This window comes from Anser cygnoides, chromosome 15 (assembly GCF_040182565.1).
Source record: "Anser cygnoides isolate HZ-2024a breed goose chromosome 15, Taihu_goose_T2T_genome, whole genome shotgun sequence".
NCBI lineage: Eukaryota > Metazoa > Chordata > Aves > Anseriformes > Anatidae > Anser > Anser cygnoides.
In genome coordinates this window covers 3,364,171-3,391,990 of record NC_089887.1, presented here as the reverse complement: position 1 = coordinate 3,391,990, position 27,820 = coordinate 3,364,171, and the positions used below count along the sequence as shown (strand labels likewise).

At 58.8% G+C, this 27,820-nt stretch overlaps 1 protein-coding gene across 11 annotated transcripts in view; it reads left to right on the top strand.

The window, feature by feature from the left end:
• Positions 1 to 27,820, top strand: part of MPRIP (myosin phosphatase Rho interacting protein) — a 70,429-nt gene that overhangs the window by 25,230 nt on the left and 17,379 nt on the right. For 4 of the 11 annotated variants that reach the window (XM_066977796.1, XM_066977799.1, XM_066977798.1 and 1 more), the window contains exons 4-17: positions 2,853 to 3,004; positions 4,746 to 4,830; positions 9,027 to 9,237; positions 10,517 to 10,676; positions 10,764 to 11,033; positions 16,308 to 16,449; positions 16,917 to 17,033; positions 19,626 to 19,682; positions 20,530 to 20,598; positions 20,791 to 20,880; positions 21,020 to 21,129; positions 22,069 to 22,107; positions 25,121 to 25,706; positions 26,474 to 26,590. In XM_066977796.1, coding sequence (XP_066833897.1) covers positions 2,853 to 3,004; positions 4,746 to 4,830; positions 9,027 to 9,237; positions 10,517 to 10,676; positions 10,764 to 11,033; positions 16,308 to 16,449; positions 16,917 to 17,033; positions 19,626 to 19,682; positions 20,530 to 20,598; positions 20,791 to 20,880; positions 21,020 to 21,129; positions 22,069 to 22,107; positions 25,121 to 25,706; positions 26,474 to 26,590 — 2,205 coding nt within the window. Of the gene's footprint in view, positions 1 to 2,852; positions 3,005 to 4,745; positions 4,831 to 9,026; positions 9,238 to 10,516; positions 11,034 to 16,307; positions 16,450 to 16,916; positions 17,034 to 19,625; positions 19,683 to 20,529; positions 20,599 to 20,790; positions 20,881 to 21,019; positions 21,130 to 22,068; positions 22,108 to 25,120; positions 25,707 to 26,473; positions 26,591 to 27,820 lie in introns of those variants that run through there. The other 7 variants (XM_066977805.1, XM_066977806.1, XM_066977797.1 and 4 more) reach the window with 6 other exon arrangements.

The window sequence follows — 27,820 nt, the reverse complement described above, 5'->3', positions numbered from 1 at the left end:
CCACCTCACCCCGGTGCAAAGCTTCCCGTGGCCCTGGGGTCAGGCCCAGCAGGCACGCGGGCGTTCGACCTCGTATCAAAGCGTCTGCTCTTCAAAGGGCTGGGTTGAACTCCCTGCCTTGTTGTTGTTGTGGTGCCTGCGCCGAGCGACACCTCCCTTCTCCTGCGTTTAGCTATTCCCTTCCGCTTGCCGGAGCCACGCAGCCCTGCCCTGGCCCGGCAGCAGCCCAGGGTCCCTCTGGGGAGCCCCGCTCGGTTTTTGGGTGCTCCCCAGGGAGCTGCGTCCTCGCCCCGGGGAGGGGGGGGCCGCGTCTCAGCCGTTGGCTCGTGCTCGTGCGTGCTTCCACCTCGCAGCATTTGCATCTCGCCTGGCTTCAAAGCGCCTGCGTTGGCTGCGAGGAAGGAAATAAAAGAGATGTAAAGGGATTTAAATCCCTCCCGAGCGAGGCTGCTCGTCCGTCAGGTTTCAGCTCCCGCCCAGGGGTGTTGGGGGGCCGGTTTGGCCACGGAGCCTTTCCTGTCCCCAGCTGTGGGTGACGCGGTGCCCGTGCCTGGCACTGCTCGGGGTGCCCTTCCCGGTGTCCCTGCTGCGGGGCTCTAAGCGTGATTTCGGATGGGCACCGATGCAAACACTCGTTGTCACAAGGAGGGGTGCGTGGCAAAACCACTTCACAGGTCCGGACTGGTGGAGGGGGGAGCCCGAAACTGGCTCCTCTGCTGCGGGCAAGCTCGGGTCGGAGCTGGATGTGAGCCGTGGGGAAGCTGCCCTGAGGTTTGGGAGGGAGGAGGGCAGGCGAGGTTTGCAGGGAGCCCTCTCCTGTGCTCAGCTTGGATGTGTCAAACCCGTGCCAGGTACCTGCGGGGCCTCCCGGGGATTTGAGGGGTGCACGAGGCAGCAGGGAGCAAGTCAGCGTCCTGTGGTTCCCACGGGGCTCCCTCGTGGAGCCACCCTCAGCCCCTTTCCCCCCCATCCTGGCCGTGTTTCCCGGTGCACAAAGGCCGTGGGTGGGGAAGGGGTCAGACCCACACGGCCGGCCGGAGTTCATGGTCGTGGAGGCCTTGGCACAGCCAATGGCAAGGGAGACAAAAACGTTTCCAAGACTCCGCTTGGAGCCGGAGAAAGTTTTTCCGTAGGGTTTTTATAGCTACCGGAAAGCGGGGTTTTATTTTTGTTGTCTGAGACAAAAAAAAAAAATCCTCTTAGGAGTTGACTTCCCGCGGCAGCGAGCGGGGAGGGCTGCGCTTGAGACATGTGGGGCTGCGCTCGGCTTTTCTTCCCCTTCCCCCTGCGGGGTTTGTGGACGCTGGCGCCGGTTTTCACGAACAAAAAGAGGAGGTTTTGGTGTCCCTGGTGTAAGGCCGGTCCCGTCAGTGTGCCTGCACGGGGGGCACCGACACCGCAGCATCCCCGACAGCTCCCTGCGCGGGATGCTCACGCTCCCTCCTTGGTCTGTTCGGGGGCACAGCTGCAGGGAAAGCTTTCTCCTGGGGGAAGGGGGATATTGCCCACATCCGCACACGGCTGAACCGGGGGGCTCAGGGGGCTGAACTGAATTTCCTGGGGTCACAGCTCTCCCCGCTCGCCTCTTCTTTGCACGCCGCAGGCTGTTTTGGAGGTGGTTTGCTGGCAGGGGAGCCTGTTTCCATGGGAGAAATCTTAACAGCGCCTGCCAAAAAGCCGTCTCCCTGTTGGCCTGGCCATCTGGAGGGCGAGAGGAGGCTTTGCCGGGGCGAGGAGATGGTGTCGGGTGCCCCTTTGGTGCCATCTGCAACTCGGAGGGGTCTGTGCTCAGCTCCTTTGTGCCCCAGGTGCGGGGTTGTGCCAGCCCCCGGTGAGCTGGCGTGCCGGGGGGGGACCCCAGTGTCACCGTGCCCTGCTGGCAGGACACACAGCAGGCTGGGGATGGGGACGACGGGGATGTGGCATCGCCGCTGTAATCGGATGAGCCGGTGCTGCTCCAGATGGAGCCGTCAGCTCTCGTCAGCGCTGACGCCTCTCCGGGTCCCTCCGCGTCCCCGTGGAGCAGGGGGACCAGGAGGTGACACCGTGCTCGCAGAGCCTGTCGGGTAAGCGGGGTCCCTGCCACGCCGCTGCCCTGCAGGGCACGACGGGCACGCGGGGGCTGCCCGGGGGGAGATGATGCCGGCAAACCCCACATTTCATTAATGTTAATGGGAAAAACCCGCTGCGCGCGTGTGCGCACCCGTGGCCCGGCTGGCTGCTGGCCCAGCCGGATGGAAAAGCAGATTCGCCCCCTCTTCCCCTCCCCGCTCCCCCCCGGCTCGGCCTCTTCCAGCCAAGGTCAGGCCCGGAGCAGTGCGGGTACGTGGCGGGGAGCATCGTAGCGCCTGTGCCACCCCTTCTGTCCCTTTCGGGCAGCCCCTGGAAGTGATCACGTTGTGCTGGCGTTGGGCTTGCAGCCCTGGGGCCGAGAAAGGAGCATCCCCTGGGCAAGGGAGGGGGTGTCAGGGTGGAAATAGCGCTCTGAGGTATCACACAGTCCCTGGGATGAGCAGTTGCGCGTCGTCAGTCGCTGCAAACCCAAACCCGGCCGCTTGGTGCCTTGGGTTGGTGTCCCCGTGCTGCACGGGGCAGTGATCCTGCCCTGGCTGTTTGGCGCAGGAGGAGTGGTGTCCTGCTGGCAGAAGTCCTGGGCCTTCTGCTCCGCATCCCCTGGCGTGCAGCACGGGGCTTTGCCACGTACCAGCGTGGGGCAGGACGGCTCCGAGCACTCGTGAGCAGAGCATCGGGGTGCGCAGGGAGTCGGTGGCTACCAGGAGAGGTTTAGGGCGAGCGCTGTGCCCATCTGACCCTCTCTCCTTACGCGTTCTCCTCTCTCCTTCCCCTTGCAGCCCACGACCCTCCCGCAGGGCACCATCAACATGAACCAGTGCACGGACGTGGTGGACGGGGAGAGCCGGACGGGGCAGAAATTCTCCTTGTGCATCCTGACGCCGGAGAAGGAGCACTTCATCCGGGCTGAGAACAAGGAGATCATCAGCGGGTGAGCGCAGCCCCTGCCCGCGGGGCTCTTCAGCTGGGAGGAAGAGGAGGGCAGGGAGCACAGCCCGATGCTTTGGATGCGCCAGCGGGGACCGCCCCAGGGCCGTAATTGCTGCCTCGGGGACTGCCTCGGTGTCGGATGGTGACCTGGAAACATCCTCTTCCCGTCCTTCCCGAGGCACGGCACCTCCTCCGTGCTTCCCAGCCTGGCACCGCTGGAGCTGGTGCTTCCTGCTGAACAGATTTATATTTTCAAGCGCCTCTGTGGGTTGCGCCTCCCCCGTTTTAGCACGTAGCGGTTGAAATAGGCGCTTTCCTGCCGAGAGCTTGGGATTTTGATCAGACGTGTGTTGTCATGGGTCAAAACTGCCCTGTCCTACCAAGACCGGTGGGCACGGGTGACTCCGGCTCCGCGCGCGGCGTGCAGCAGCGGGGGGCTGCGGGGCCAGGGGACAAAGACACGAGGGGAGCGTGGCACGGGGGCGCTGGCACGGCGGTGCCGGCTCCTCTCCTCCAGCCGAGGCAGGCGCGATGGTTTGTGCCCCAAAACCTGGCACGCCCCCGGCTCCCTTCTCCCTCTCCCCACGCTCCCGTTCGCAGCTCAGCCTTTGTTCCCGGCCCTGCCGGCGGCGCGAGGGGAGAGGCATTGCAGAGCAAGGTGGGGCTGATTTATTGTTCGCTGGCCCCAGCGCTGGATTTCGAAGCAGCGCGTTTGCTCCTGACTGCAAGCATTAATCATCCCGGAGCAGTCCCGCTCTGGGCCCGAGCCAGGCGGGTTTCATTTGCAGTTGCAGCACGACAGGAAGATTTCCCCGGCTCGGGGAGAATTTGTTTTACGTTTGTTGCATGCTTCTGGCATTTATTGCTTAACCAAAACCCACTTGATGTGGTCATCTCAAAGCACTTTACAGCAGCAGCGTGCGAAGTGGGAGGAATAGGAGGGCAAAGCACGGAAATTTGAAGCCCAAGCCTTTTCCAGCGGTCTGCGGATCCTCTCCGAGTTCACGGGGATGTAGGGGCAGCCCGTGGGAAGGCATGGGAGGGTGCCCCGAACGAGAGACTTGTGCACGAGATGGGCTTCCCAATGCCAAGTTCACGCTGCTCTTTCTTAGACAAAAGCTCATTGTGTGCTGCCGTTAGCGCCTCTGAAGGGAGAGGGTCCTGCCAGAGGCTCTGTCCCTCCCCTAGCTCGGCAGCTCTCGGCTGGCTTTTAGGATCCTTGAATCCCTGCCCGGTGCCACCCTTGCCCACGACCTCTCTCTCGCAGTGAGCGGTGTGGAGCCGAAGCGCCCTGGAGCTGTTCCCCATCCCTCCTTCCCTCCTGGCCTGCCTCGTGAGTTGCTTTTCCCCCAGGCACTGGCCGGGATGATTTTGGGGCACCGTGGTACCCCCCGACCAGCTTGGAGAGGCTGAGCTCCTCTGCGTGCAAGAGGAGGGAGCGTTTATGGCCAGCTCGGGGGAACATTTATGGCCATATTACCACCCCTGGACATGGTGGGTTTGGGGTGAGCGCTGCTGCTCCCCGGCTCTGTCTCCGGAGGGAGCGAGCCCTTGGCTCGCAGGCAGCCTGTCCCTGAGGCGGACGGGGCCGTGTCTGCGTGACCTGGTCGGAGCCCCCCCACAGCAGGAGCAGCTTTGGGGTCTGCAGCACCAAGCGGTGCCCCGTGGGAAGCTGCCCTGCACCCCGAGCGCTGCCATCCCTGTGGCACGGACCTCACCCACTGCTTGTTCTTCACCCACAGGTGGCTGGAGATGCTGATCGTGTACCCCAGGACGAACAAGCAGAACCAGAAGAAGAAGAGGAAGGTAGAGCCCCCAACTCCTCAGGTAACCCCGGGGGGGACACACTGTGGCTTGGGACCACGGCTCTGAGCACCGACACCCCCCCAAAACCATCGGGGTGGCCGCGGTCTCCTGGCCCCAGCCCTGCACGTGCTGTCCCAAATCCACGAGGTCCCGGGGGGCGGGGGGGGCCAGGAGAGGTGCCGGCCGCTCGCAGGCCTCTTCGGCAGAAGCAGGACGAAATTCCAGCGGGCTCCGGTTACCCCCTTGGAGATGACCCCGGAGATAATGGGAACGAAAGGAAAATAGTAAAGGCCAGGGCCGGGCTGGGAGCTCCGGGGGCCGGAGCTGCGCTCTCCAGGGACCCGGCGATGGCTTCGCCTTCACTTTGACTATAAATGGTAAAAACCGGGGCCGGCCGTGACTCACTCGTTCCTGCCGGGCTCCCACGTGGCCGGACTGGGGGAGAATCCCACAGATTGGGAACGTGACCCCGAGGCCGAGCTCGTCCCTCGCCGGGGCTGAGAACAGACCTCCGGGTGCGCGTCCTGCTGCCGCGGGGACCGGCTGGGAGGGCTCCTCCAGCTGAGCCAGGCTGAGGGTCCCGGGGAGGGAAAGTCACTTTGGGGTTCCCCCGAACCCCAGCTTTCCAGTCCCCTTCCCTGCAGTGATGTCCCCAGGATGGTGCAAAGCAGGCTGTGGGTGTCTCGTTTGCATCAGGTTTCCACCGCTCCACTGACTCTGATCAACGGGGACCCGAAAAAAAAATAAATAATGGGGCAAGGTGGTGCTTTTTTTGCACGCCGTGCTGGAAATCCGAGCTGCCCCCTGCAAAGGGATGGGGTCAGCACGGCCTCCCGAGCACCAGCGATGCTGCGGGGGAGATGCCACCTCCCGTGGCCAAGAGCTGGCACGTTACAAGTGCCTGGCCTCCATCCCGGGGTGGGGGGTGCTGCGTTTGGGGCACCCCAACAAGCTGGCGCAGCAGGGCAGGGCACGCAGCCTGCCACGGAGCTCGGCGCAGCCCTAAACCCAGGCTGGGTTTGGGAAGGGGGGACGGGGAAGGGGGAGGAGGAGAAAGGGGCGAGGAGCCAGCAAAACATCATTCTGGGTTACATTTTATCGCCATGGCAACTTCTTGGAAACCTTACAGGATCCGAGCTGCCGAGCACCAAATAAGGGAAGCGGCTGCGGGGAGGACGCTGGCTCCCCACGCGCGCAGCCGTGCTCCCCAGGTGCTTGGGGACAGGGTGAGCGAGGAGCCCGGTGGCGCTTTTCCCCCCTTGGTTTGGGGCACAGCATCTTGTGGGAGTTCTTGCTCGTCCGGGAGGGTTCAGGATTCTGTGCCCCGAGCCCTAATCCCTCTTGCTGCCCTCTTTCCACCCTCTCCATCAGGGCATTCCAGCCCCGCAACAGCACTGGTAATACTGGAAAAAAAGGTGAAATTCACTTTGCAAACCCGACCTCCACATGGGATTCTCCTCTGGCTGGGTGCTGTGCTGCTTCAGGCGCCCACGGGCAACCCGCAAAGCCAGAAGGGAAAAAGCACAAAGCGCCTTTGCTCTGTCCCCCAAATGGTGCCAGTGCAGGCAGCCGGATGGTGCTGGGGAGGGAACCAGCACCACGTCCCCCTCTGCGAAATGGCCTCTCCTGGCTGCCGTGCGGCTCCCGCTCCGTGTGGGGAAAGGCTGGTTTCTTTCTAAAGACGGCCGCACGCTAATCCGGCGGCGGATCGTGTCTGAGAGCCGCTCGGGGCGTGATGGACACCTTTGTGATTTAAAAAAAAAAAAAAGGATATTTCTGCTTTTTCTCACTCCCGTGTGGTTTTCCTCCTCCCTGTTTCAGCAGGGCTTGGCTTGGCTGCACCTGGGCACTCCCGGGGCCTCAGGACCATTTTCAGCTCGCCCCATCGTTTTACATCCCCCTCCCCTGCAAAAACGCCGGGGTGGGAGCCATGCAGGCGGAGCTAAGAACGTTGCTCCAAGAGCTGCTCTTGGGGCAGGGGTTGCTAGATGCAATCCCGGAGGTGTTTTCACCTTTGCTTTGCAAGGAGCTTGAGGGCTTAGGAGAAATGAAGTTCCTCTTGCAGTTTGCCCCGGCAGCGTGGTGCAGGCGGAGGGAGAGGGCGCGCTGCCGTGTCCGACTGCTCTCTGGTCCTGGTGAGTGGAGGCGTTATCTGGGGCTGAAGTCTGGGATTTGAGGTGCCCTCTGTTTCAGGACTGGTTTGCACTCGGGTGCGCGGGGCTCGTACGAGGAGAGCGTGCCGAAAGGTCAGCGCAGCTGGAGGTTGGTTTTGGTGACGTTGGTGCTCGCTCGTTTTGTGAGCCGTTCGTTCCGGATGGCAAAGGGTTAACCGCTCTGCTTGGTTATAGACCGCTTTTTGGCCCTCGTTTCTGTGTTTAAATACATATCTACAGATAATGATACGGGGGTGGATGGAAGGAATATATAAAAATATATATCCGAAGCTGGCACTTGGCTTCGGGCTTTGGATCAATGGATCACAGAGTGGCAGAGGCTGGAGGGGACCTCGGAGCTTGTCCGGTTGCCCTCTGGATCGTTTACCTCCGACGTCGCATTCCTTTAGGATGAAATTTCCGAGGGGATTTTTTTTTTTTTAAATAGAGGTCATTTGTGGCTCGTGGAGCTGGTGCCTGTGCACAGATGCAGGAGCTGGTCCCTGCGAGGTGCCTGCAGCATCTCCGCCTGGAGGCACAGCGCTGAAACCCACCGGGGGCTCTGCTGACCGGCAGGGAGGTGATGATTTTATGCTGCTTGCGGCCCCTGCGAGCACTCGTGTCCCCCTGGCTCCCAGCTCGGTGCTCCCACGCTCCTGGGTTTTCCCCCGGTGTGCTGAAAGGGCACAAACAGCCGGGAAACTTTCTGCAACCCGGGGACCGTGGAGGGAGGGTTAATTGTCATTGATTTATTGATGGCTTTAAGGAAAATAATCTGGTAACGCAGAAGCTTAATACGACAACAGCAAAACATCTGCTAACGAACAAAGCCAAACCCTAAACGAGTTGTGAAAGCTGCTGCCTCTCCTGGGGCATGGATCGAACCTGGGCTGCCGTGGCCGTGGTCGCGGGGAGCCGCCAGCATGGGCTGCTGCGGGCACCCACACCGGAATGGCATCGTCGTCCGAGCCCCTCCTGGCCCGCGATGCTTTTAAATTGATGGCAATTGTTTTAAAATAACTTAAAGCTCGATGCAGTGCCGTATTTCCCTTTTGAAAAGAAGCGTCCTTTTACGTAGCCAAAGCACCCGGGAGGAATACAGCGCTGGATGGTTTCTATGCTTTTTATCAATGGCCCATAACAAAGCAGTTGTGACAAATTAACAATGCAGCTGCTCGTGGCAGGGAATTAATTTTCTTCCCCATCCAATATCCTTTAGCTTGATTTCTGGTTGTTTTTTGTTTTTATTTTTTGACATTGCTTATAACACTGAGCAAATTCAGCCCTGGCAAATGGGACCCGGGAGAGAAGCCCGGTGCTGCTGTGTGCTGGTGAAGGCAGCGGCTGCCCGCAGAAGGACCAGGGGCATGCGGGGGGGAATTGGGGGATGCTGTGCCTTATGTCCTTCAATTACCGAGGGTACAAACGGGGAGGGAAAGGGCAGAGACTAGAAGCATTGCGGTTTTTTGGAGAGAGCTGCTGTGTTGGAGCTTAAGTGAGGTTGCACAGGTCCCCGAGCAGGACAGGACCCTCGCTTGGGGTGGGCTGGATGAGCTCAGAGCATCCCCGACACGTAGCGAGATGACTTCTCCCAGGGGTTCCGTGTTGGTGGCCGCAGCATCCCGCGTGCCGCCCCGGGAGGGGCAGTTCCCATCCAGTTCCTATCCGAGAACAAAGCCAGCGAGCCGTTCCGCTGCTCCAGCACACGGCCAAAGGTTTCCTTCGTTTGTCGGCTCGCCTGTGCTTTGGGGCCTTTTCCAGCCGCACACGTGGGAAGGTGCGGCCGGTTTCGGGAGCCCTCCCCGGGGAGGGACGGCGAAGGACGTTTCCTCTCTCGCTGCGAGAGCCTCGGTTGTCGCTTTGGGGGAGGAAGTCCTGGCCTGGCCCCCCCTGCCGTGGGGCTGGGCTTCCCCCTCGGGAGGGTGGCGGTGGCAGGGGGCCGAGCGGCCCCATCCCGTCCCCGTCGTGTCACGTCGTGCATCGTGGGCAGCGCCGCGTGGGGACCACGGGTGCGGAGCCAGTGTGAACCCCTCTATAACCCCGTTGTGCCCCCGTTCTCTTTAGGAACCTGGTCCTGCTAAGATGGCCGTGACCAGCAGCAGCATCCCCAGCGCGGAGAAGGTCCCTGCCACCAAGTCCACGCTTTGGCAGGAAGAAATGAGGGGCAAAGACCAAGCGGACGGGGGCAGCGGCATCAGCCCGGCGCAGAGCCCGGTGCAAGGGCAGGCGGGGGCTGCCAGCTCCCTGAAGGATCCCGTGTTGGACAGCAAAGAAGGTGAGGGCCGGGCTGGGTGACCTGCGTGTCCTCGCACCCCTGTGTCGCAGCACCGGGCACGGGGAGGACGGGGAGCTGATGCTGCAGAAGCTGATGCCTGTGTTTTTGGGAAAGCACTGGTTTTTGGAAGCACTTCGGTGCTGGGAAGGTGCCGGAGCCCTGGCACAGGCTGCCCAGAGGTTGTGGCGATCCTTGGGGATCTTCAAAAGCAGCCTGGACGTGGTGCTGGGCACCCTGCTCCGGGTGGCCCTGCTGGGGCAGGGTTGGAGCAGGGGGACCCAGAGATCCCTGCCAGCCTCAGCCCCTCTGGGGTTCGGGATTGTGAGGCCGGGATCGTGTCCCGTCGGTGTGAGCGTGCTCTACGCGAAGCTCACCAAGACGAAGCTTGAACATCTAAATGCTGGCACCTGGCTGTTAGGTGCTGCCTGGCCTCGTGCTGGGAGGAAAATGAGGGGGAAAAATGCCTTTTATAGCACCTCCGCCACCGCCCCGGGGGAACCCACGGGGTGTGGGGGCCGCGCTGGCTCAGCCCGGCCGCTGGGGCTGCCAAGCCCTGAGCACCGCTTCCTCATCCGGCCCCTGCACCAGGGCCGCTTGTTTATATTTGGGCTCCCTGATTAGGCCGGGGAAGGCGCCCAGGGCCACGGCATTGTTCTCCCTGAAACAATAGGGGCTGGGGATTTTTCCTGCCCCGGGCTGAGGAGAAGTTTCCTTTATCTGCACGATGGGAGCAGGAGCGACGGGGGCTGCCTTCCTCCCTCCTGCGCCCCGGTGCGAGGAGCCGTGCGTCCATCGTGTTTGCCTCAGAGCTGGGGCTTCTGCTTGGAGGGACAGAGGTGGAAATGGCTGTAGGCATTCACACAAAACTTCCCCAGAAAAGAAGTTTCTCTGCTTATATACGGCCTGCTTGGTTTCTTTGAAGCAAAAAGCATGCACAAGGGTGAGAATTCACACCTTGCCTGTGGCTTTTAATGGGGCAGAGTGTGAATGTGCACGCTGTCCCCACCTGGGGACGCTGTCCGTGCCACCCTGCACAGCACCGGGACCCCACAAGCCCTTGGGGTGTCCTGTGTCCCCAGGATCAGAGCATCTCCCCTGCCACGTGGGCCAGAAGGGTGGTCAGGGTGGGAGAGCCCAGGGTGCCGAGGGACTCAGCGTGGGACTGGGGACCGGACTGTCCCTGCTCTCGTTTCCTGCGCTGTTCCTGCCTGGAATTGGGGCAGTTTTTGGTAAAAGCAGAGCTCAGGCTTGAAACCAACCTGCCTTTTCTGTCCCTTAGATGAGAGCTCCATGAACGGAGACCGGATAGACTGTGGGCGGAAGACACGTGTCGAGAGCGGTTACTTCTCCTTGGAGAAGACCAAGCAAGACTCGAAGCTGGAAGAGCAGCAGCTGCCGCCCCCACCGAGCCCTCCCAGCCCCAGCACCCCGAACAACAGGTACAGTTATCCCAAATCGCCCTCGCAGGAGCATGCCCAGCCCTTTCCTTCCCCAGGTACCCGATCAGGCAACCGAATGATTCACAGCTTCTCTCTGAACTCCTTGGACTCGAAGAGCAGTTGCCCCATGCACAAGGACTCCAGCAGCAGAGATGTAGGAAGGGGAGCTGAAAAATCGGGGCGTCCCCTTTCTTTTAAAGCCAGCCGGCAGTACACCACCCTGGCCGACGTTCCCAAGGCCATTAGGATCAGTAATCGTGAGGCCTTCCAGGTGGAGAGGAAGCGGCTAGAGCGGAGAACCCGGGCGCGTAGCCCTGGGAGAGAAGAAGTGGCCCGGCTCTTTGGCAATGAGCGAAGGTAAGGGACAGGGGGGCTCGCCTCCTCCTTGCATGCTTGCAGCGTCCACAAGTTTGGGTCTCGCCCTCCCTGCCACAGCCCCGGACACGACGTGAAGCCCCTTTGCCTCGCAGCACTCGTGGGTTTCAGGGCACCCTCTCCGTCCCCTGCCCGGCGCGGCAGAGGCGGGCAGCTGGCACCATGAATTAGGTTAGCTCTCCAAACGGCGTTAAGAGCCGGGTGCGTTACGCAACTGCCTAATGAGCTGAGCGAGGTTTCAAAATGTCACGGCAGTAATCTGGGAGAGGGGAGAGCCGGGCGCAGCGGGCTGCAAAAAGGCTTAGTGCGGACGAGGGCGGGGAGGGCGTCCGCGGGCGCGCGGGCACGGCGCAGGCGCGCTCGGCTCTCCCCGGGCGAGGCGAGGGCCGGGCTTGGCTCGCCCTGGGAGAGACGCTTTTGCGCAACGAGGGCAGCAGAGCAAACCAGGAGACGGGCCCCGGGCGAGAGGGCTATCTGCCAGTCTGATTTTCTTGCCCTGATTTTCCTCTGGGCACGTTCTCTCTCGGCGTGGTTTCGGCAGCGCTGCTAGCTCGTTTCTTCACAGCCCTGAAGGATTGTTTTCCAGCCTGGCACCCGGGAGCTGGGGGCGGCTGTGGGAGCGTGGCTCTGCGCCCGTGCCAGGGTCAGCAGCAGGATCCTGCCCCTACCGAACCCATCCCGGCAGCACGCGCAGCGGGGGATGGAGGAGCAGGGCACGGGGTCTGGCTTTCTCCCTGCCTCGGGAGTCCAGTCCCCTGGGGATGGAGGAGAAGGATGCCATGGGGGTCCCCTGGCCACCCCAGCTGGGGACAGGGCTGGAGAGAAGATGGTAGCTGCCGCTTGGCAAAGCTGCGCTGCATTGGTCCAGGCACGGGTGGCATTGGATCCCTGCTAGGTTGCTTACACGGGGCACCCCGGGGAGCTGGGATGTGCCAGCCGAGGGCGGAGAGGAGCAGAGATGTGCATGCAGATAGCAAGGACCAGGAGAGGACACAGCTGCCACGGACTGCTCGTTTTTAATGTCAACCCCACTCGTTTCCTACTGGCGGGTGCCTTTTCCCGGGGAAGGGCTGTTTATCCCAGCCCAGCTGGGCTCCTGGGGCTGCGAGCAGGATTTGATTGCTGTGTCAGAGTGGGCAAAATTTCTCCTGTTTAGCAGAGCCGTGCCACTGCAGGGAGAGGAGCAGGCACCGGGGTCCTGTGCCCACGGGGCTGAGCCCAGTCCAGCGCAGGGTGCAGCGTTTTTGGGGCGATGGCAGCACCGGAGGGCTTGGATGCGTTTGGCACCTGTGTTCCAGGTGGAGTCGGCAGGGCACGGAGAGGCAGTTTGTTGTTGCACCAGAGAGCTCCCATTTGCCCAGCTCAGCTTGGCTTGGCTGCTTTTTAAATTTGAGTTTCCTCAGTCCACATACTCCTATCATTTTTCCCCCCCCCCCCCCCCCCCCTCCAAATTCAGGCCGTGCTTTTTGAGGTTGAGCAAATACGATAACTCACTTCGGTGCTTTCGGGGTCAGCTTCTCCCCCCGGCTTTAACACCGTTTCTAATCCTCCTCCTCAGTAACCCACTAACCCGTCCGGGAGCGTTTGCCTGAACTCACTTTGCCCACACGCGAACCCCACAGGCGCCAGCCGGGCACCGTTCAGATTTGCCTCTCGTCTCAGGGCAGCCCAGCTGGCTCGCTCCGATTCTGCTGGTATTTTTGGCTCTTCCTCCCGTTTTCTGTTAACCCACGGTAAATCAGCGCGTGGTTCCAGCTCCGGCTGGAAAAGAATTCAGTGAGATGCCTGGCACTCCATCCCGAGAGGCACACCTGCGGTCGTAGCTCCAGCTAAAGCTGCTTTTCAGGCTTCTTGCCCTGGTTCCCTATAGTAAAAGATATTACGTGACTTACGCCCATGACTGTGCTGGAAATTTTCCGTGCCGACCATTTATACCCGGCGTTTGCTCCACGCCCCGTGCAGACGTCTGAGCTCGCAGCCGCTTGTGAAACATGACTCAGAAGCCAGCCCCGAGCAGGAGATAATCTCTCTCCATCATTTTGGCGCGTGGCGAAGCGGCAGAGTGCGAGTTCCCTCTGCTGGCACACGCAGCCCGGGGCTGCCGGCCCCACGGCTCCGCAGCCCAGAAGGGCCGAGCCGTGTCCCCGCTCTCCCGTCCCAGCCAGGACCCCCCCAGGCAGGATGAGTCCGTTTCCAGGCAGCTCTTTGGAAACCCCAAAGATGAATCTCCAAGCCCGTTTTGCAGACAAAAAGGGGCTGCAGCAGCTGCAAGCCAAATCCCACAGCCTCGGCTGCAGGTCCCCGTGTCCCAGCAGAGCTCTGCTGTTGCAGGGCTAAATCCTGGCGCATCTCAGGAGGGTGCCAGCACCGTTGGGAGGGACATCACCCTCAGATGGGGTGTTCTTGGGGTGCAGGGACCCGGGGCCCCGTCCTTCGCCAGGCTCTTTCCTTGGCCTTTCTTGCACACTTCCCGGGCTGCAGCTTTTCCTTTTGACCCCACGTTCTGCTTGCGCTGGCAAGAGTCTGCTGTGGCCTTTGTCGGAGCATAGTCAGGGGGCTGAGGAGGATTTCTAGCCTCAGTGAGTTGCAGAGCCACTTTTCTTTCTCAAATTCCTTCTCCGGAGCTCCTTGAGATGTGAGGCTTTGCTCTGAATGCTGCTGCCACGGCACGGCGAGGACTGCCTGCTCTCCCAGGAACGGCCTCTTTTTCTTTTAAACCTATCCTCTTCCTTTTCGTGTACCTTTTGGGGCAATTCCTCTTCCTTTTTTCCTGACGCTCGCTGTCCCTCTTGCTGCTAAACAATGAATGAATCCAATAAAAAGTAAGCCCTTTCTTCCAATCAAAGCCAACGTCTGCAATGATAGCTCGTGTCGGTGCTCGGAGCTCTCCTCCCCAGCGCGCACGCCCCTCCACCTAACAGCCGACACCTGCAGCTCGGGTTTGGTGGCCTGGAAAAGATTAACAGCCTGCATGGAAGAACTCCTTGGGACCAGCTTTGTAGTGTAGGAAGCGCTAAATGGCACCGCAGCTTTTCCAACGCTTCGTACCGGCGCCGTTTTGCCAACGCAGAGCTGCGCTCGCAGGGACCAGCTCTCCGCAGCCAGCACGGGATGAAAGGCGAGCCCAGCCCCTCCCGGCCCCCCCAGGACCTCTCGCAGTGACCTCTGAAACTGCCGAGCTAATGGGGGAAACGATTCTTTCCTGTAATCCGAATGATATTAACCCTTGGGGCTGTGATTTGGTTGCCGTGATTTTTTATTTTTTTTTCTCCTCCCTTTTCGATGACGAATTACTGGAATGATTTTGATTTTGTTTTGTATGTAGATGCAGATAATATAATTTCCTCTTCTGTTCATTCATTTTCCAGCCTTGTTTTCTTCCAGGTCTTGTTGCTCTCCACCTTCTCCTGCTGTGTTGCTGTGTGACGTGTCCGCCTTTACTTCGCCTGCTTCGCTACCATCTCATCTCAATCTCAAGCCGTAGAACAACCTGGTGGTGCAGCCCCTTTCATGAGAAATCAACCTGCTTTTGATTTTGTTTTCGTTTTTTATTTTTATTTTTATTTTTTTTTCCTTGATTTGTTTTTCTTCAGGCCTTCAACCTGATAGGGCACAGACAATGTTAATTCATGGACCTTTTACTCCCTCCTAAACTGAGACTCAGAGTAGGCTGGGCCAGTGTGAAAAGGGGACGGCTGGCTTAAAAAATTGTGACTCCCAAAACGTTCCCCGCGTGTTGGTGAACGGAGGACGTGGATTTAAGCTCTGTGGTTGATGTGAACGGACATCTCACCCGAGCAGAACATCCCAGGGGGATCGGGAGCTCTGCACGAGCACTGGGATCTGTCCACTCCCAGCCTGCAAACTGCGGGGATGTCCTGTAAAAACATCAAAAAATTAAATTTGAAAAGCAAAGACATCCCCACCAGTTCTGTCCCTTCCTCTTGGTTGTGGGCTTCAGCGCCCGGTCCTGGCAGCCTAGCTCTGAGCAGCAGTGCGGGGGCCCCCAGCCCCCCGGGGCTGTGATGTGCTCGGACTGTTTTGTCTTATTTATGGAATTTGGTGTAAATGTTAGTTTAAAACTGAACATCTCATGTGTTTTTTTAGTTCTAACTTGCTGTTCCTTTTTTTGTGGAAAGTGTTAAAACAAAATGTTTTTGGATAACCTGTTTCCCCTCATGTGGTTCCCCTTGTGGTTTTCATGCATGTTAGAGGTTCGCGCAGAGCAGGCAGCCCTGATTTTAGATGCGGCACGCGTGGGTCCAGATTTTGGGTCAGGAACCCAATTGGATTGAGATTTCTGGGGAGGTTCAAAATTGGGATTTCAACCTCCCAGCTTGGAGCTCAGCTGGTGTGAGTGGTGGTGGTGGGTTGTTGCTTCACTTTTCCCAGGCTGTGATTCGACACCAGAGGTTGATACTTGCCCAAACCCCTGGGCATGCAAATTTGAGACCAGCGGGTCCTTTGAAAATTCCTGTTTTTCCTCTCCTGTGGGTCAGCGAACAGCTTTTCATGCTGAAACAGCGCATTTAATTCCACCTGCAGAGGCCTGTTGTTTGCTCATCCTTGAGAGCATCCCTCTGGGCTCTGGTCTGGGGTGGGCTCCTGCTCCATCCACGATCCATCGTAGTTCTCTGTCCTGGGTGATCGGGATGCCACAGCGCGATAGGAGGCTGGATGCACCTACGTATGCTCCTAATTCGGTGCAATCCTGCTGAAGTTACCTGCGTGGGGCCGAGGTTTTGCAGGATTTCTGTTGCAGAGAAGGTGCAGGGTGACGCGTAGCCGCCTGGTGCCTCTGCACCCCAGCTGGGTCTGACTTTCTGCTCCGTGGCGTGGGGGCTGTTTGGAGCTGCAGCGTTAGGGAGTAAAGGCAGAGCTTAAATCAAAGCTGTTCGATAATCCCTGCTTCTTAAATGTCTGTAAAACCTAAACGTAAAAAGTTATTGCTGGTTTCGCAAAGGTTTTCTAGATATTTAAGAACGTACCGCTCATGGAGCTGAGTGGTGCGAGGCTTCTCCCCACCCTGGCCGCAGGTAAATCGATGCGTGTCAGGTCGGGGTGCTCGCCCTGCATTTGAGCACCCCTGAACTAGGAGAGAAGCTGGGACTAAAAGCCAGGGGTGCATGAACAAGCGATTGTGCAGCGACCTCGCTGCCCCAGGCAGCCCTACCGTAGCGGGATTGTGCAGCTCCACGCAGTCGCTGCTCTTGTGTTTAAACCGGCTCTGGTTTCCCTTTTCTCTCTGTTTTCCAGGCGATCCCAGGTCATTGAAAAATTCGAGGCGCTGGATATCGAGAACGCAGAGCACATGGAGACGAACGTGTCGGCGGGAGCTGCCCTTTCCAGCGAGACGCGGCAGGGCAGGAGCGAGAAGAGGGTTTTCCCACGGAAACGGGTGAGCTGCGGACCCAGGTCTCGTGGTGGCACCCACAGCCCAGGATGTGGGGTCTAGCTGTAGGGTTTTTGCCCCCAGCTGGAGCACGGCGGGCCCGTGCACGAGGTAGATTGCTGCAATCCTTGCGGGTTTGCTGCTCGCTGCTCAGCTCCCCTGGCCTGGCTGCAGATCAGAGCAGAAAATCAGGTTGTCTTTTCTCTTTCCTCCAAAATAGAAAGAGGGAAACATCAGATCTGGCACGGCAGGACGCCACCGTATGGCGTGAAATAACAAAAGAAACAGGCAATCTACAGAGTCCCAGTTGTGCTTAGATAAATTGGGAACAGCTTAATGCCTGAGAGGCCTGAAAAAATGTATTGCCAGGGAAATGACACTGGTTCGGAGCTTGAGATGCCCCTTAAGTATGTGGATTTTTATGCCACTGCCCTAGTTCTGCGCTGATCTGGGCTCCCATTTTCTTTGCACAGGACTTCACGTGCGAAGGGGCGGCTGTGGGCTCCATCCTGGATGTCTCTGCGTCCCCGCTGTCCCCGCACCGCCGGGCGAAGTCGCTGGACAGAAGGTCCACGGAGTCCTCCATGACGGTGAGCCACCGGGGCTGTGTTCCTCCGCCGTGTAGGCGGATGAAATGAAAACCTGGTCCTCGTCCTCTGCTGCTTTCTCTATAGCCAGCGTGCAGGACGTGCGGTGTGGTCATTGTTGGAGCAGATAGCTGAGTTTCAGTGACCTGAATCAGGTGTGGCTGCTCCTGGGAGTCCCAGGGGCTCAGCCAGGGAAGAGCTGCACTTTTTGCCTCTTCCCTTCTACTATTACAGAAATCAAAACATTTTCAGGTAATGGATAGGAAGCCAAGTTCACGTTTGGCTTGTTAAGGAGGGCTGACGCGTGGCCCAGTTTCCAGCGACGCTTCCGTGATGTTTATGCAAGTCGGTGTCAGCGGAGCGAGGTCTCCGAGGAAGGGCTGAAGCTGCCGGCCGCGGTTTTCTGCCATTTGCATGTTTCAAATGCTCACCAGACCTGGAGGCAAACAGTGCAAAACAAGCATGAAATACCCTCTTCTTGCTCTCCACCCTGCTGTAGGAACAAAATAAATACACTTGCTAATCTCTCAAAGAGATTACACAGCCATTGTAAACATGAGCTGCATTTTTCATAGACGGACGGCTTCTATTCAAGGACTTCTCAGAAAAATGCAGTGGCTTAGCATTTCTGTGCTAGCTTTTCATGTAGATTGTACAGCCAAAAGAATGATTTTTAAATTCTTTGTAATAAAAAGGTGCAAGGAGTGAGTATCAAGTGACAATGCCCGTCATCTAATGAAGGCAAGAAAATCACGCAGTCAGTGGGAAGCATTCAATACACCCTTATCGTGCCACTCCTGCTGTAAAATTAGCAACATGGGAAAAACCTGCGTGCCTGCTGGCTTGCAGCCACGATTGCAAGACTCTCCCCTGCCCCTCAGGTTCGCAGTATCAGCCCAGATCGGTTATCCAGCAGGCTAAAAACCGAGGGAGAGTTCATCCTTTGTTAGGCGCAGTGGGCTGCGGTTCGCGCCCGTGGGTGTCTCTCCGATCAGTGCTTCATCTCTTTCTGTTCTCTGACGTCTGCACCCCTCGGCGGCAGCTGGCCCCAAGCTTTTGGTGCCGCGGCAGCTCTGCGTTGGGCCGAGCTCGTGCTCGGGGGAAGACAGAGAGAGGATTGTGCTGGGGAGAAACCTGCCCGCCCCGGGGCTGCGGTGCTGCCAGCTTAGCAGCATCTTTGCGGCTCTCTCTGGCTGCTTTTACACCCTGGCTTCAATTTTAAGGAAACAGAGGTGTAGTAAAGTAGTACGAGTGGTGCTAAAGAGGGATTTGTCTCTTCTGCAGAGGATTCTTGCTTCTTCCCAGTTGATAAATAACAAGCCTGTGAGCAGCTGTAGCACTTGTTCTCCTGTTTTCCTTCCCTGCAAAGTGCGTGGTTGGGAGCCAGTGGTTTTTGATCTGAAATGCAGATGCTTTGCTTGCAGCCTCTCCTCTAAAGGCTGTTGAGCCCTCTGTGTTTAGGGCAGCCTGTGAAGCTCTCCTTTTGTACCAGGAAGGGCTTGTGCCTGACCCAGACCCTGGGAGCACAATCCCACCTGCACTTTGGCACAGGAGAAGCAGGCAGATGGTGTACTGCTCTCTGAGGGTAAATCAGGGCTGAAATGAGGATGCCCAGCACTCCGAGCCTGCTTCAGAGATGGATGCAGTCACTGCAAAGGCAGTTTTCTCTCTGGTTTCTTTGCCTCTTCGGCAGGCACTGGTGGGGCTCGGTGGGCTTGTTGCATGCAGCCACATCACGGCCAGGCTGCTCAGGCTGGCGGCTCTCCGCTCGCTCCTCCGCTTCTCTCCCCTGCATTTGCTCTCCCCTGTGACTTTGTGCTGGATTCCCACCACCGTGGGAGCGCACAAACGCAGGATGAGCTCCCCTGTAGCACAGATTTGGCTGAACTGGCTTCCAGTCCCTGCTTTCCCTTGTTCCCGTTGCTGCAGCCCCTGTCGGACGCTGCAGCTGCATTTCACCGGCGGGCTGCTCTCCTCTCCTCCCCCGCTGCCCGCAGCACGTGGAGCAGCCGGAGGAGTTCAGCCTCGAGGGAGCGAAAGCATTTCCCCCACATCCTTCCCGGTGCGCTGGCAGGGCTGGGGAGGAGGTAAGGGCTGGCAGGAGTCAGCCCACACTGCTGCCTTGCTTTTCTCGTCGCTCCAGCATCCTGGTGCAGGAAATAGCAGGTGTCGTTTGGGTGGTGCGGTGCTGGGATTCCCTCTATTTCCCGGCCCTGCATATGGGCACGCAGCCTGGCGTTGAATCCATGCGTGGAATAACGTGTGGTTTTTCCCTCCTAGTAGGTAAGAGAGGGACAAAAATGCTTGCAGTCCTGCTAACCCCTCGCTTCTCCTTCCTTTGAATCCTGGTGCAACAGTACGAAATCACAAGTGCTAGGAAGGGCCCAGCCCGAATAAACCACGCAGCAGATCCCTGCGCCTCCTCGGAGCAGACGTTTAGCCTCCACGCAGCGCAGTGATCCAATTTCGCTGTGGCTGGTCTCTCTGGGTGCTGTGCTGCGTTTTATCAAGCTGCCGCCGCTGCCTGGTCCCCGGCTGGATGCGGCCGCTGGCGGCCCAGCCCGCGGCTCTGACCGCCTCTCTCCTTCCTTGCAGCCCGACCTGCTGAACTTCAAGAAGGGCTGGCTGACGAAGCAGTACGAGGACGGGCAGGTGAGTCTGGGGGAGATCTCCCCACTGCGGTCACCCCCGTTTCTGGCAGCTCCCACCTCCAGCAGAGCCTCGTGGCTGGGCGAGCTCTCCGCACGCGGCTGCGGTCGGTCCCAGGGGACGGGTGGCAATAACAGGGACAGTGGGGACAGAGCGATGCGGGTGGGAGAAGCCAGAAGCCTGGGCAGACAAATCTGGAGGCAGAAGCAGTGTGCCAGGAATAGCCGGTGCTCTGTCCTGGCAGTTGCCAAGCCCCACATCTGGATGTCACGCCCTGGGTTCCTACGGAGCCGGGGCAGGCGCAGCTGAGCCGGGGCTGGGCTGAGCTGCGGGTACCTGCTGGTGCGTTGGGCCCAGGGGTTGAGGGCACGTCTGCAGGCAGCCAGGGCTGAACGAGCTGCTGGAGCGAGTGCTTTGCTACCTGAGCTCCCTTGGATAAGCCTGTGCTGTGCAGGGAGCCCGCAGAAGGTGCGTTCGTGTAGTCCACGTGCCAGGAACAGGCTGCAATTTAATTTCTAGGTACTGCAGATAAAACACGAACATTTTATTGCCTTTTTTTTTTGGCTTTTAATCCCTCCAAGGCTTTCAGTGCAACCACTGAAAGCACCCTTCTGCCAGTAGAGCTAATGGAGGGCTCCAGCAGTTCCCAGGGCTCGCGTGGAGTTTCACCATCAGGTGTGGGGTTGGTGCTGTTGGGGTCTGGCACTCGGCCGGCGCGGCAGCCGGGAATCCCGGTGGCTTGAACCAGCTCAGCAGCCCTCGTGCTGCTGCCTGCTCCTTTGGAGGGCTTCTCGGGGAAGCCGGGAGGGGAGAGGCTGCTGGTAACCACCCTGTGCTGGTTGTTTCCTAGTGGAAGAAGCACTGGTTTGTGCTGACCGACCAGAGCCTGAGATACTACCGGGATTCGGTGGCGGAGGAGGTAGGTGTCACCCCCACGGGCGTGAAACCCGTTGCTCCTGGGGTTTCGTGCTCCCCGCAGACCTGCTGTGTGCCTCTCGCAGTGCTGCAGGCGTTGGGCATTTCCCCAAACCCTGCACCTCCTGCACGTATCCACAGCACTTTCGGTTTGCAAAGCGTTACGGCGAGTTTTACCTCTCCCCTCCCTCTGCAGGCAGCTGACCTGGATGGAGAAATCGATTTATCCACGTGCTACGATGTCACCGAGTACCCAGTCCAGAGAAACTACGGCTTCCAGATCCACGTAAGGCCAACGTGGGGAGGAGGAAGAGCCCGGTGGCTGAGCAGAGCCCCGGCACTGGGTGCTGGGTGGCTGCAGGGAGCTCGGGGAGGTGCTGGTGGTGCATGTTCAGCAGCTCTGAGCCGTGCTCTGCTCTCCCCAGACGAAGGAAGGGGAGTTCACCCTCTCTGCCATGACGTCTGGCATCCGCCGCAATTGGATTCAGACCATCATGAAGCACGTTCGCCCCACCACTGCCCCCGACGTAACAAGGTAAGGGGGGGGTTCCCGGCCCCTGCGGTGGTCTGGTTTGCTGCGCAGGAGTAACTCCTTTTTCCTCGTCCTCGTCCTTTCTTCTTGCTGAGCCTGTCTGTCCCTGGAAGCTCCGGCTCTTTCTCTCGTCCCTCTCTCTGGGCTTGGTTTGGATACGCTTTGTGGGGATGCTGATAATGCTGAGTTACTCTTTAACGTGTGCACGTTTCAAAGAGGGTTGAAAATGTGGCTTTAATTTGTGCGTAGGAATATGAAATACTGTTCCTATATCAAGGCTCCTCTGGATTCCCACCAGGTATTGTGAAAGCACTTGGAATCAGTTGCGCTGGGTTCCCCCTTTCCTCTGGCTACTGTTCAGCACGAGCTGCCCGTCCCCGCCGCGGGTCACGGCAGCACGAGCCCAGGGCTCGACGAGAAGCTGTTTGGCTCCGATGTATTTTAAACTGCAGCCAGCGAATCGCCTCCCTCTTTTGATCTTCCAGATAGCGGCCGCGGCTCCTTCCCCTTGCGCGTTAGCAATATTCGCGTCTCCTCCTGCCGCCAGTGCCAGAGGAAGGGGCCCCTGGGTTCGCAGAGAACCGTCCGTGAGCGCTTGCTGCTGCGGGGAAAAGGGCGTTTGACCTCCTCACAGCTTAACCGCGCCAGCCACGCTCCCACGGGCCACCTCTTACAGGCTTCCTGGACACGGCCGCACCATTAACTCCGTCTCCCGTCCTTCCCGTAGCTGCGGCGAGCAGGTTTTGGCCAGGTTTGCCCCTGGTGGAATGGCTCTTCTCACCCGGCGCTCTTGGCTGGGGATGCTCCGGCGTCTCCCGTCCCGTCCCGTCCCGCTTGGCACCCGGCCGCCAGTTCCCAGCCCTGCCCCAGCTCCGCTGGGCCTCGCGGGGTCGCCGCCTCTCTCCTCACTCCTCTGTGTGTTTGATTTCCATGCAATCCCAGGAAAAACTTCTCTTTGAAACTATCCGTGCTGAAGCCCAGGTTGGAAAACTGTGTTCTCTCCTGTATTAACGTTTTGTGGTTTGTATATCTTGTGATTCACTGCATGCTCCTCCTTTTCTGCACCTCGGATGGGAAGTTCTGCAGTTTTCATTTATTTTTCTTTCTTTTCTTTTTTTTTTTCCCCCCTTTATTTTTTTTTTCTTTTCTTTTAAACAAAAGCCAGAAAGAAGGGAAGAAGCAACCTGGTCTTGACACTTGGTTTCCCCACACTGGTATCTTCCGATGTGACTAGATGTGAAGATGAAGACCCGGGAAATTTGAGGGGACCTCCCAGCCTTTAAAGAGCCATAAATGTTGATAGCCTAGCAGGTTACTGCATGACAGTAGTCCTGTGCTCACTGTCACTGCTTCTCCCCTGAGCCCACGCGACGTGGTTTGACTTGGCTTACCCCAGTGAGGCGCTCCAGGGGCCGGTTGTGCAGTAACTTGTTACGCCGCCTAAATAGCCGGCGAAGCTGAAGCCCGAGCTGGGGACGAGGGACTCAGAGGTGCACTCTGCTCCTTTTTCACCGGGCTGATTTCGGGTGGGGTGCACGTGGGGTCCGGTCACCTCGCTGAGAAGTTGTGAGCTGGAGGTCTGCGTTCACCGGGGGTTTTTTGGCAAGCCCTTTGCTGCGGCGTGAGCGCGGGGTAGCCCAGCCCGTCGGGGCGTCTTTGGGCACGTCGTGAGCCCCCTCACCCTGCCAGCAGCCTGGGGACGGTGCTGCTGGCTCCCCGCAGCCCTCCTCCGCCTCTCCTCACCCCCCTGCCACGTCTCCACCGAGCCCAGCGCACGCTTTCTCGTTACTCCAGTCCTAATTACTGTTTATATTGCAGCGTGTGTCAGCACCCCGGGGGGCAGGTGCTGCCCTGCTCCCTGCCCTCCGCCGTACCCTGCAATCTGCAGAGGCGCTAATTACACGGTGCAAACGATAACCGTGCGGATGTAAAGCACGCACAAGGAGGACGGTGGCTGCCCCTATAAAAACCATCTTTCTGTTGCCTGACCCATAAATACCGTCGCCAGGCAAAGCCCCCTCCTCGCCACGTGATGGGAATTAATTTATCTGCAGCGGAGGAGGTGGGAAATGTGTGAGCGGAATTAAAAGCCGCGGGGCACTCGTGGGAGATGAACTGCAAAACTTTGGGGCGGCCCCGTGGGTCTCGTAGCGCGGCTCCCCGCGGCCGGCCGGCCGTGCCCCGGCACACATCCGTGTGCCCTTTGGGAGCTGCGGAGGAGGAGTGGGCTCGCGAGAGATGGCACCTCTAGAAATGCTGAGGTTCTTCTCCGTGGTGTTTAGAACAACGTTATTTGTGTCTTCCACTGATGCCCGGGGGGCCCCAGGGCTCCCTTTCTTCCTAGCGCTCTTCTCCGTTTTAAGGCGCCATCTCCTCGCTGGTTTACTTATTTAAAGTGCAGCTGTGATCACTAACTGGCTCCAGACTGAGTGCCTGGCTGTACGTCTGCTCTGGAGCCAGGCAGTGTCTCCTAACGGTTGAGGAGCAAGGAGGTTTCTCTGTGGTGCCTTTTGGCTTTATTTTATTAGCTACGAGTGACAGAGCTGAAGAAGGAGTCATCTCCGAGAACTGTTTTTAGCCAGTAACTGCCGGAATTTCTTGAAACCCAGCTCTACTGAGCCCGTGGTTTGATGGTGGATGAAAGTGCATCGGAAGATACCTGGCCCCATGCAGAGTCATCCCTTCTGCCCCGGTCTTTGGGCGTATGCAGGGGGAGCGGGGCTTGTTCCAGCGCTGGGGGAGCCCTGCTGCTGCTGCTGCTGCTGCTCCTGCTGCTGCTGCTGCTGCTGCTGCTCCTGCTGCCGGCAGTCCGGGCGCATGTTGTCTCGTGGGCTGCAGCAGTGGTAGCATTGATTTGCCTGCAGCCAAGGGCCCAGACAGCTGCTTTCTGGCTCTTTCTCACCGCGCCCCTCTAGAAAGCTTTTCCAGGCTGTGCTGGAGCCCGGGGGATGCTGTGGTTGTGCTGGACGTGGAGAGCCGAGGGGCAGCCTGAGCAGCAGGGCTGTGCCTCAGGAGGCGTCTCGGGGGGCTTCTGGTGGCAAAGAGGGGTCAGCAAGCGCCTGCCGTTCCTGCGGGACAGGATTCCTCTGCAAACTTAAACACGGCTATTTCCTTTTTTTTTTTTTTGATTTCAATCTGCATGTTCCAAGGCTGGCATGTCTACATTTACTGAGCTGATATTGCATTATGGATTACCCGTAGGTTGGAAACGGTATTGCCTTCCCCTGTTAACTCTCCCTGCTTGACGAGTATGTCTCCCCTCTCAACCCACCACCCCCTAACTCAGCACTAAAAATCATCCCTTGCTTGAGAAACTGGCATTTGCAGTGATTTCCGCGGCGTGTCCAATAACTCTTGCTCTCCTTGCTGCACCAACAACGGCGTCCGTGCCATGCAGCCCTGTGCCACCCGCGCCAGGCTGCTTTCCGTGGGGAGATCCGTGCCTTCAGCGCAGATAGTGGCACGGAGAAGTTTTCGCCCCGTTAATGCCCTGCCTTTGCCAAAGCTCGAGGAAAACTGTACCCCCGTTACCAGACACTCTGCGCTTCTCCACCCCACGGTGCTGAAGCCGGGCTGGCTTTTGGTGGGACCGGTGGCGCCCTCCCTGCGAGCAAGCGATGTGGCCGCGTCGACCAGCGTGTGTGCATGGGCAGGCGGGCACTGGAGGAGTTCTCGAAGCCTCTTTACTGCCCATGAGGACAGTTTGGGGCTGCTGCCGGCCCCGGGGCAGCTGCCGAGGAGCACGGTCAGGATCGAGCTCTTCTGGGGGCGCTTGCACCAAGGCTTTGCACACCAGCGTGACCCGGGGAAGGGCAGCGGTGGCTCCCGCACCCGAGAGGTGTTGGGAGATGGAGGGGCAGGGGGGCACCCACCTGGCATTGGCTTGGGCTTCAGCAGCCCCTTCCCACCCGGCTCTTCAAGGCATGCGTGGGAGCGCCTGGCCACCTCGAGCGCACGCTGACGCTTTTCTTTCATCCTCTTTCTGTCCTCGCAGCTCCCTGCCGGAAGAGAAAAGCAAAACGAGCTCTTCCTTTGAGACCAGCCCAAAGCCCAGCGAGAAGCCAGACGCGGAGCAAACAGAGCTGGACCCGGAGCAGAAGCGGAGCCGTGCCCGAGAGCGCCGACGAGAAGGACGTTCCAAGACCTTCGACTGGGCTGAGTTTCGCCCCATCCAGCAAGCCCTTGCCCAGGAGCGTGCGAACGCCGCAGACGCCTCCAAGAGCGGCACCGCCGCCTTCCCCAGGGACACCGGCACCGCCGACGCCGACCCGGGAGAGCTGGAGCGGGAGCGGGCCCGGCGGCGCGAGGAGCGGCGCAAGCGCTTCGAGATGATCGACGCCGTGGACGGGGCAGGGCCGGAGGAAGCGCTGAGGATGGAGGTGGACCGGATCCTGCCCGTCCCGGCGGACATCAAACCGCAGAACGTCCACGTGGAGATCGAGCAGCGGTGGCACCAGGTGGAGACCACCCCGCTGCGGGAGGAGAAGCAGATCCCCATCGCGCCCCTGCACCTCGCCCACACCGAGGACCGGGATGAGGGGCTGGCGAAGCAGCACTTGACCACGCTGTTGGAGAAGGAGGTAAAGCGGTAGCTGTAAGAAGCCTGAACAAGGCTTAAAAAGCTGTATTTATTCCTGCTTCGTGGTAGCAGTGAGTGGGGATGCTTGGGGCACAGGTCCACATCCATTCTTGTTCTGCCAGCTTTTGTGTTCCCTGGATTACGTTTGTTAGCCTGCCTTCCTCTGACGAGATGAGCACAATAGATGCGTGTTAACCAGACTCTGAATTGAAGCTCATAATTCTGCCTGCCTCTGCACCTGTAGAGATCTGTGTCTGCGATTATGCCTACAAAATTATAAGCAGGGTTGAATTGCAGCACACGTCACAGAGGTTTGCTTCTTGTGGAGCCTGAATCAAACGATCTCAGGAGTTTAGGAAAAGAAAGGAGACTCAGCTCACTTGGAAGAGGTCCACGCCTGGGATAACAAAGGCTGTTGTTAGTCAGGATTGAGGTGTATCAGCAGGAATGAAAGCGGTGCAGGCGTGGAGTAGCCATGAGAATCGCCAGCCTGAACCCGGGTGGGATTTGCCTGGGTCACGCCTGGCACGGGCTGGTGCTGTTTGTCCTTTTCTGCAGTGAGCTTTACAAATTAAACTAAAGTACAACATAGTTCTCTGGGGGGTGGAACTTGGCCTGGTAAAATGAAATCCAGATCACAGAGCAGAGCAAGGCAGCGGTGCCATCGGACGTCCTGTTTGTGCCTCGGCATCTCCTCTGAGCTGCTTTCTCCTGATGGCCGACCCCCTGCCCACTCGCTGGACGCTGTCTCTGTTTGTGTCCCTGCAGCTGGAGCAGAAGCAGAAGGAGGCCCTGGAGCTCCTGGAACAGAACCGGCACCTGCAGGACCAGCTGAAAGTGGCGCTGGGCCGGGAGCAGAGTGCCCGGGAGGGCTACGTGTTGCAGGTAGGAGAGCTGGGGGGAGAGGGAAAGCTCTGCGCCCAAAGGGGACCGTGTCGGGCTTCAGGCTGGGCTGTTGTGGGCACATCCTGGTTAATGCAGAGATGGAGGGGCTCCAAGAGATCTGACCCTCTTGGAAAAGTTGCTAGTTGTCACCTGGAAAGGATCTCCTGCTTACCAAAAGCACTGATCTGGGATGCAGCAGCCAGAAGATAACGCTGCCTACTGGTTTCCCCGGGAGAAAACAAAACGCAGGTCGATAGGACCTCAGCAAAGCCCATCTCTGATCCATCCTATACTGCGATTGCCTGTGCAACAGCTCTGATCCCCCTTATGAGTGCCAGGCATTCCCCTCAGGCAGGGGGTGGACGTAAGGCTCTCCACGTGTCTTGTAGCCCTGCAGTTCCTTCTGGAGTCAGGGCGTGATTCGCTCTGGGACAGCCCGGCTGCTGTCTTGGAGAGCTTCGGTGGTTCCTTCTGTTGCAAGGTGCCTTTCCACAGCAAGGCCTGGAAATGGTTTGGAAATTTTGGCCAAAGAGTTGGGAGAATCTCTTGGGAAGCCTTTCCTCCCCACCTCCAAACAGCGGGCTTTTCGCCAGCCCCTCCTGTGAGAGCATCAGTGCTCCGGAGGAGGCATGAAGGCAGCTTCTGGCTCGGCAGGGGTGGTGTTTTGATCTGCTCACGTCTGTTTGGCCCAAGTGGCTCTGGATCCACGTGGCCTTGTGTGGCTGCATGCTGTGCTCCCGCGGCAGCAAGCTTTACGTCCTTGTTTCTGAAGAGAGGAATTTCCCCTGGAGAAATTGCAAAGGCAGAGGAGCCAGCCCAGGCAAGAGTGTGTCTTGCCTTCCTTACTGGTGATCTCCTTGGGGGAGTTACTTATTAATGTATTATTTTGGAGCCCCCCAAGCTACAGTGCTTGCTGGGAGGAGTGCCATTTTTACGTGGCAATGCTGGAAAAACATCCCTGGGGACCAGAAGGAGAAGAAAATGGCATCGAGCTAGCAAATAAGTCAGTGCTAGAGAGACAGCGCCATCCTCTTTTGAATGGCAGATTCAGCATCCGTAAGGCTGTTAAACGAGACCAGCAAGAGGCCAGGTTTGTCCGAGGTGCAGGGCTGAGCTCCTGCAGGGACACATCTTGCAGGAGGAGGAGAAACACGAGCAGTTTCCCCATCTGTCATGATCCCAATGTCTGCTGGATTTGCCACTTCACAGTCCGCAGCTGCCGCCCCTGTT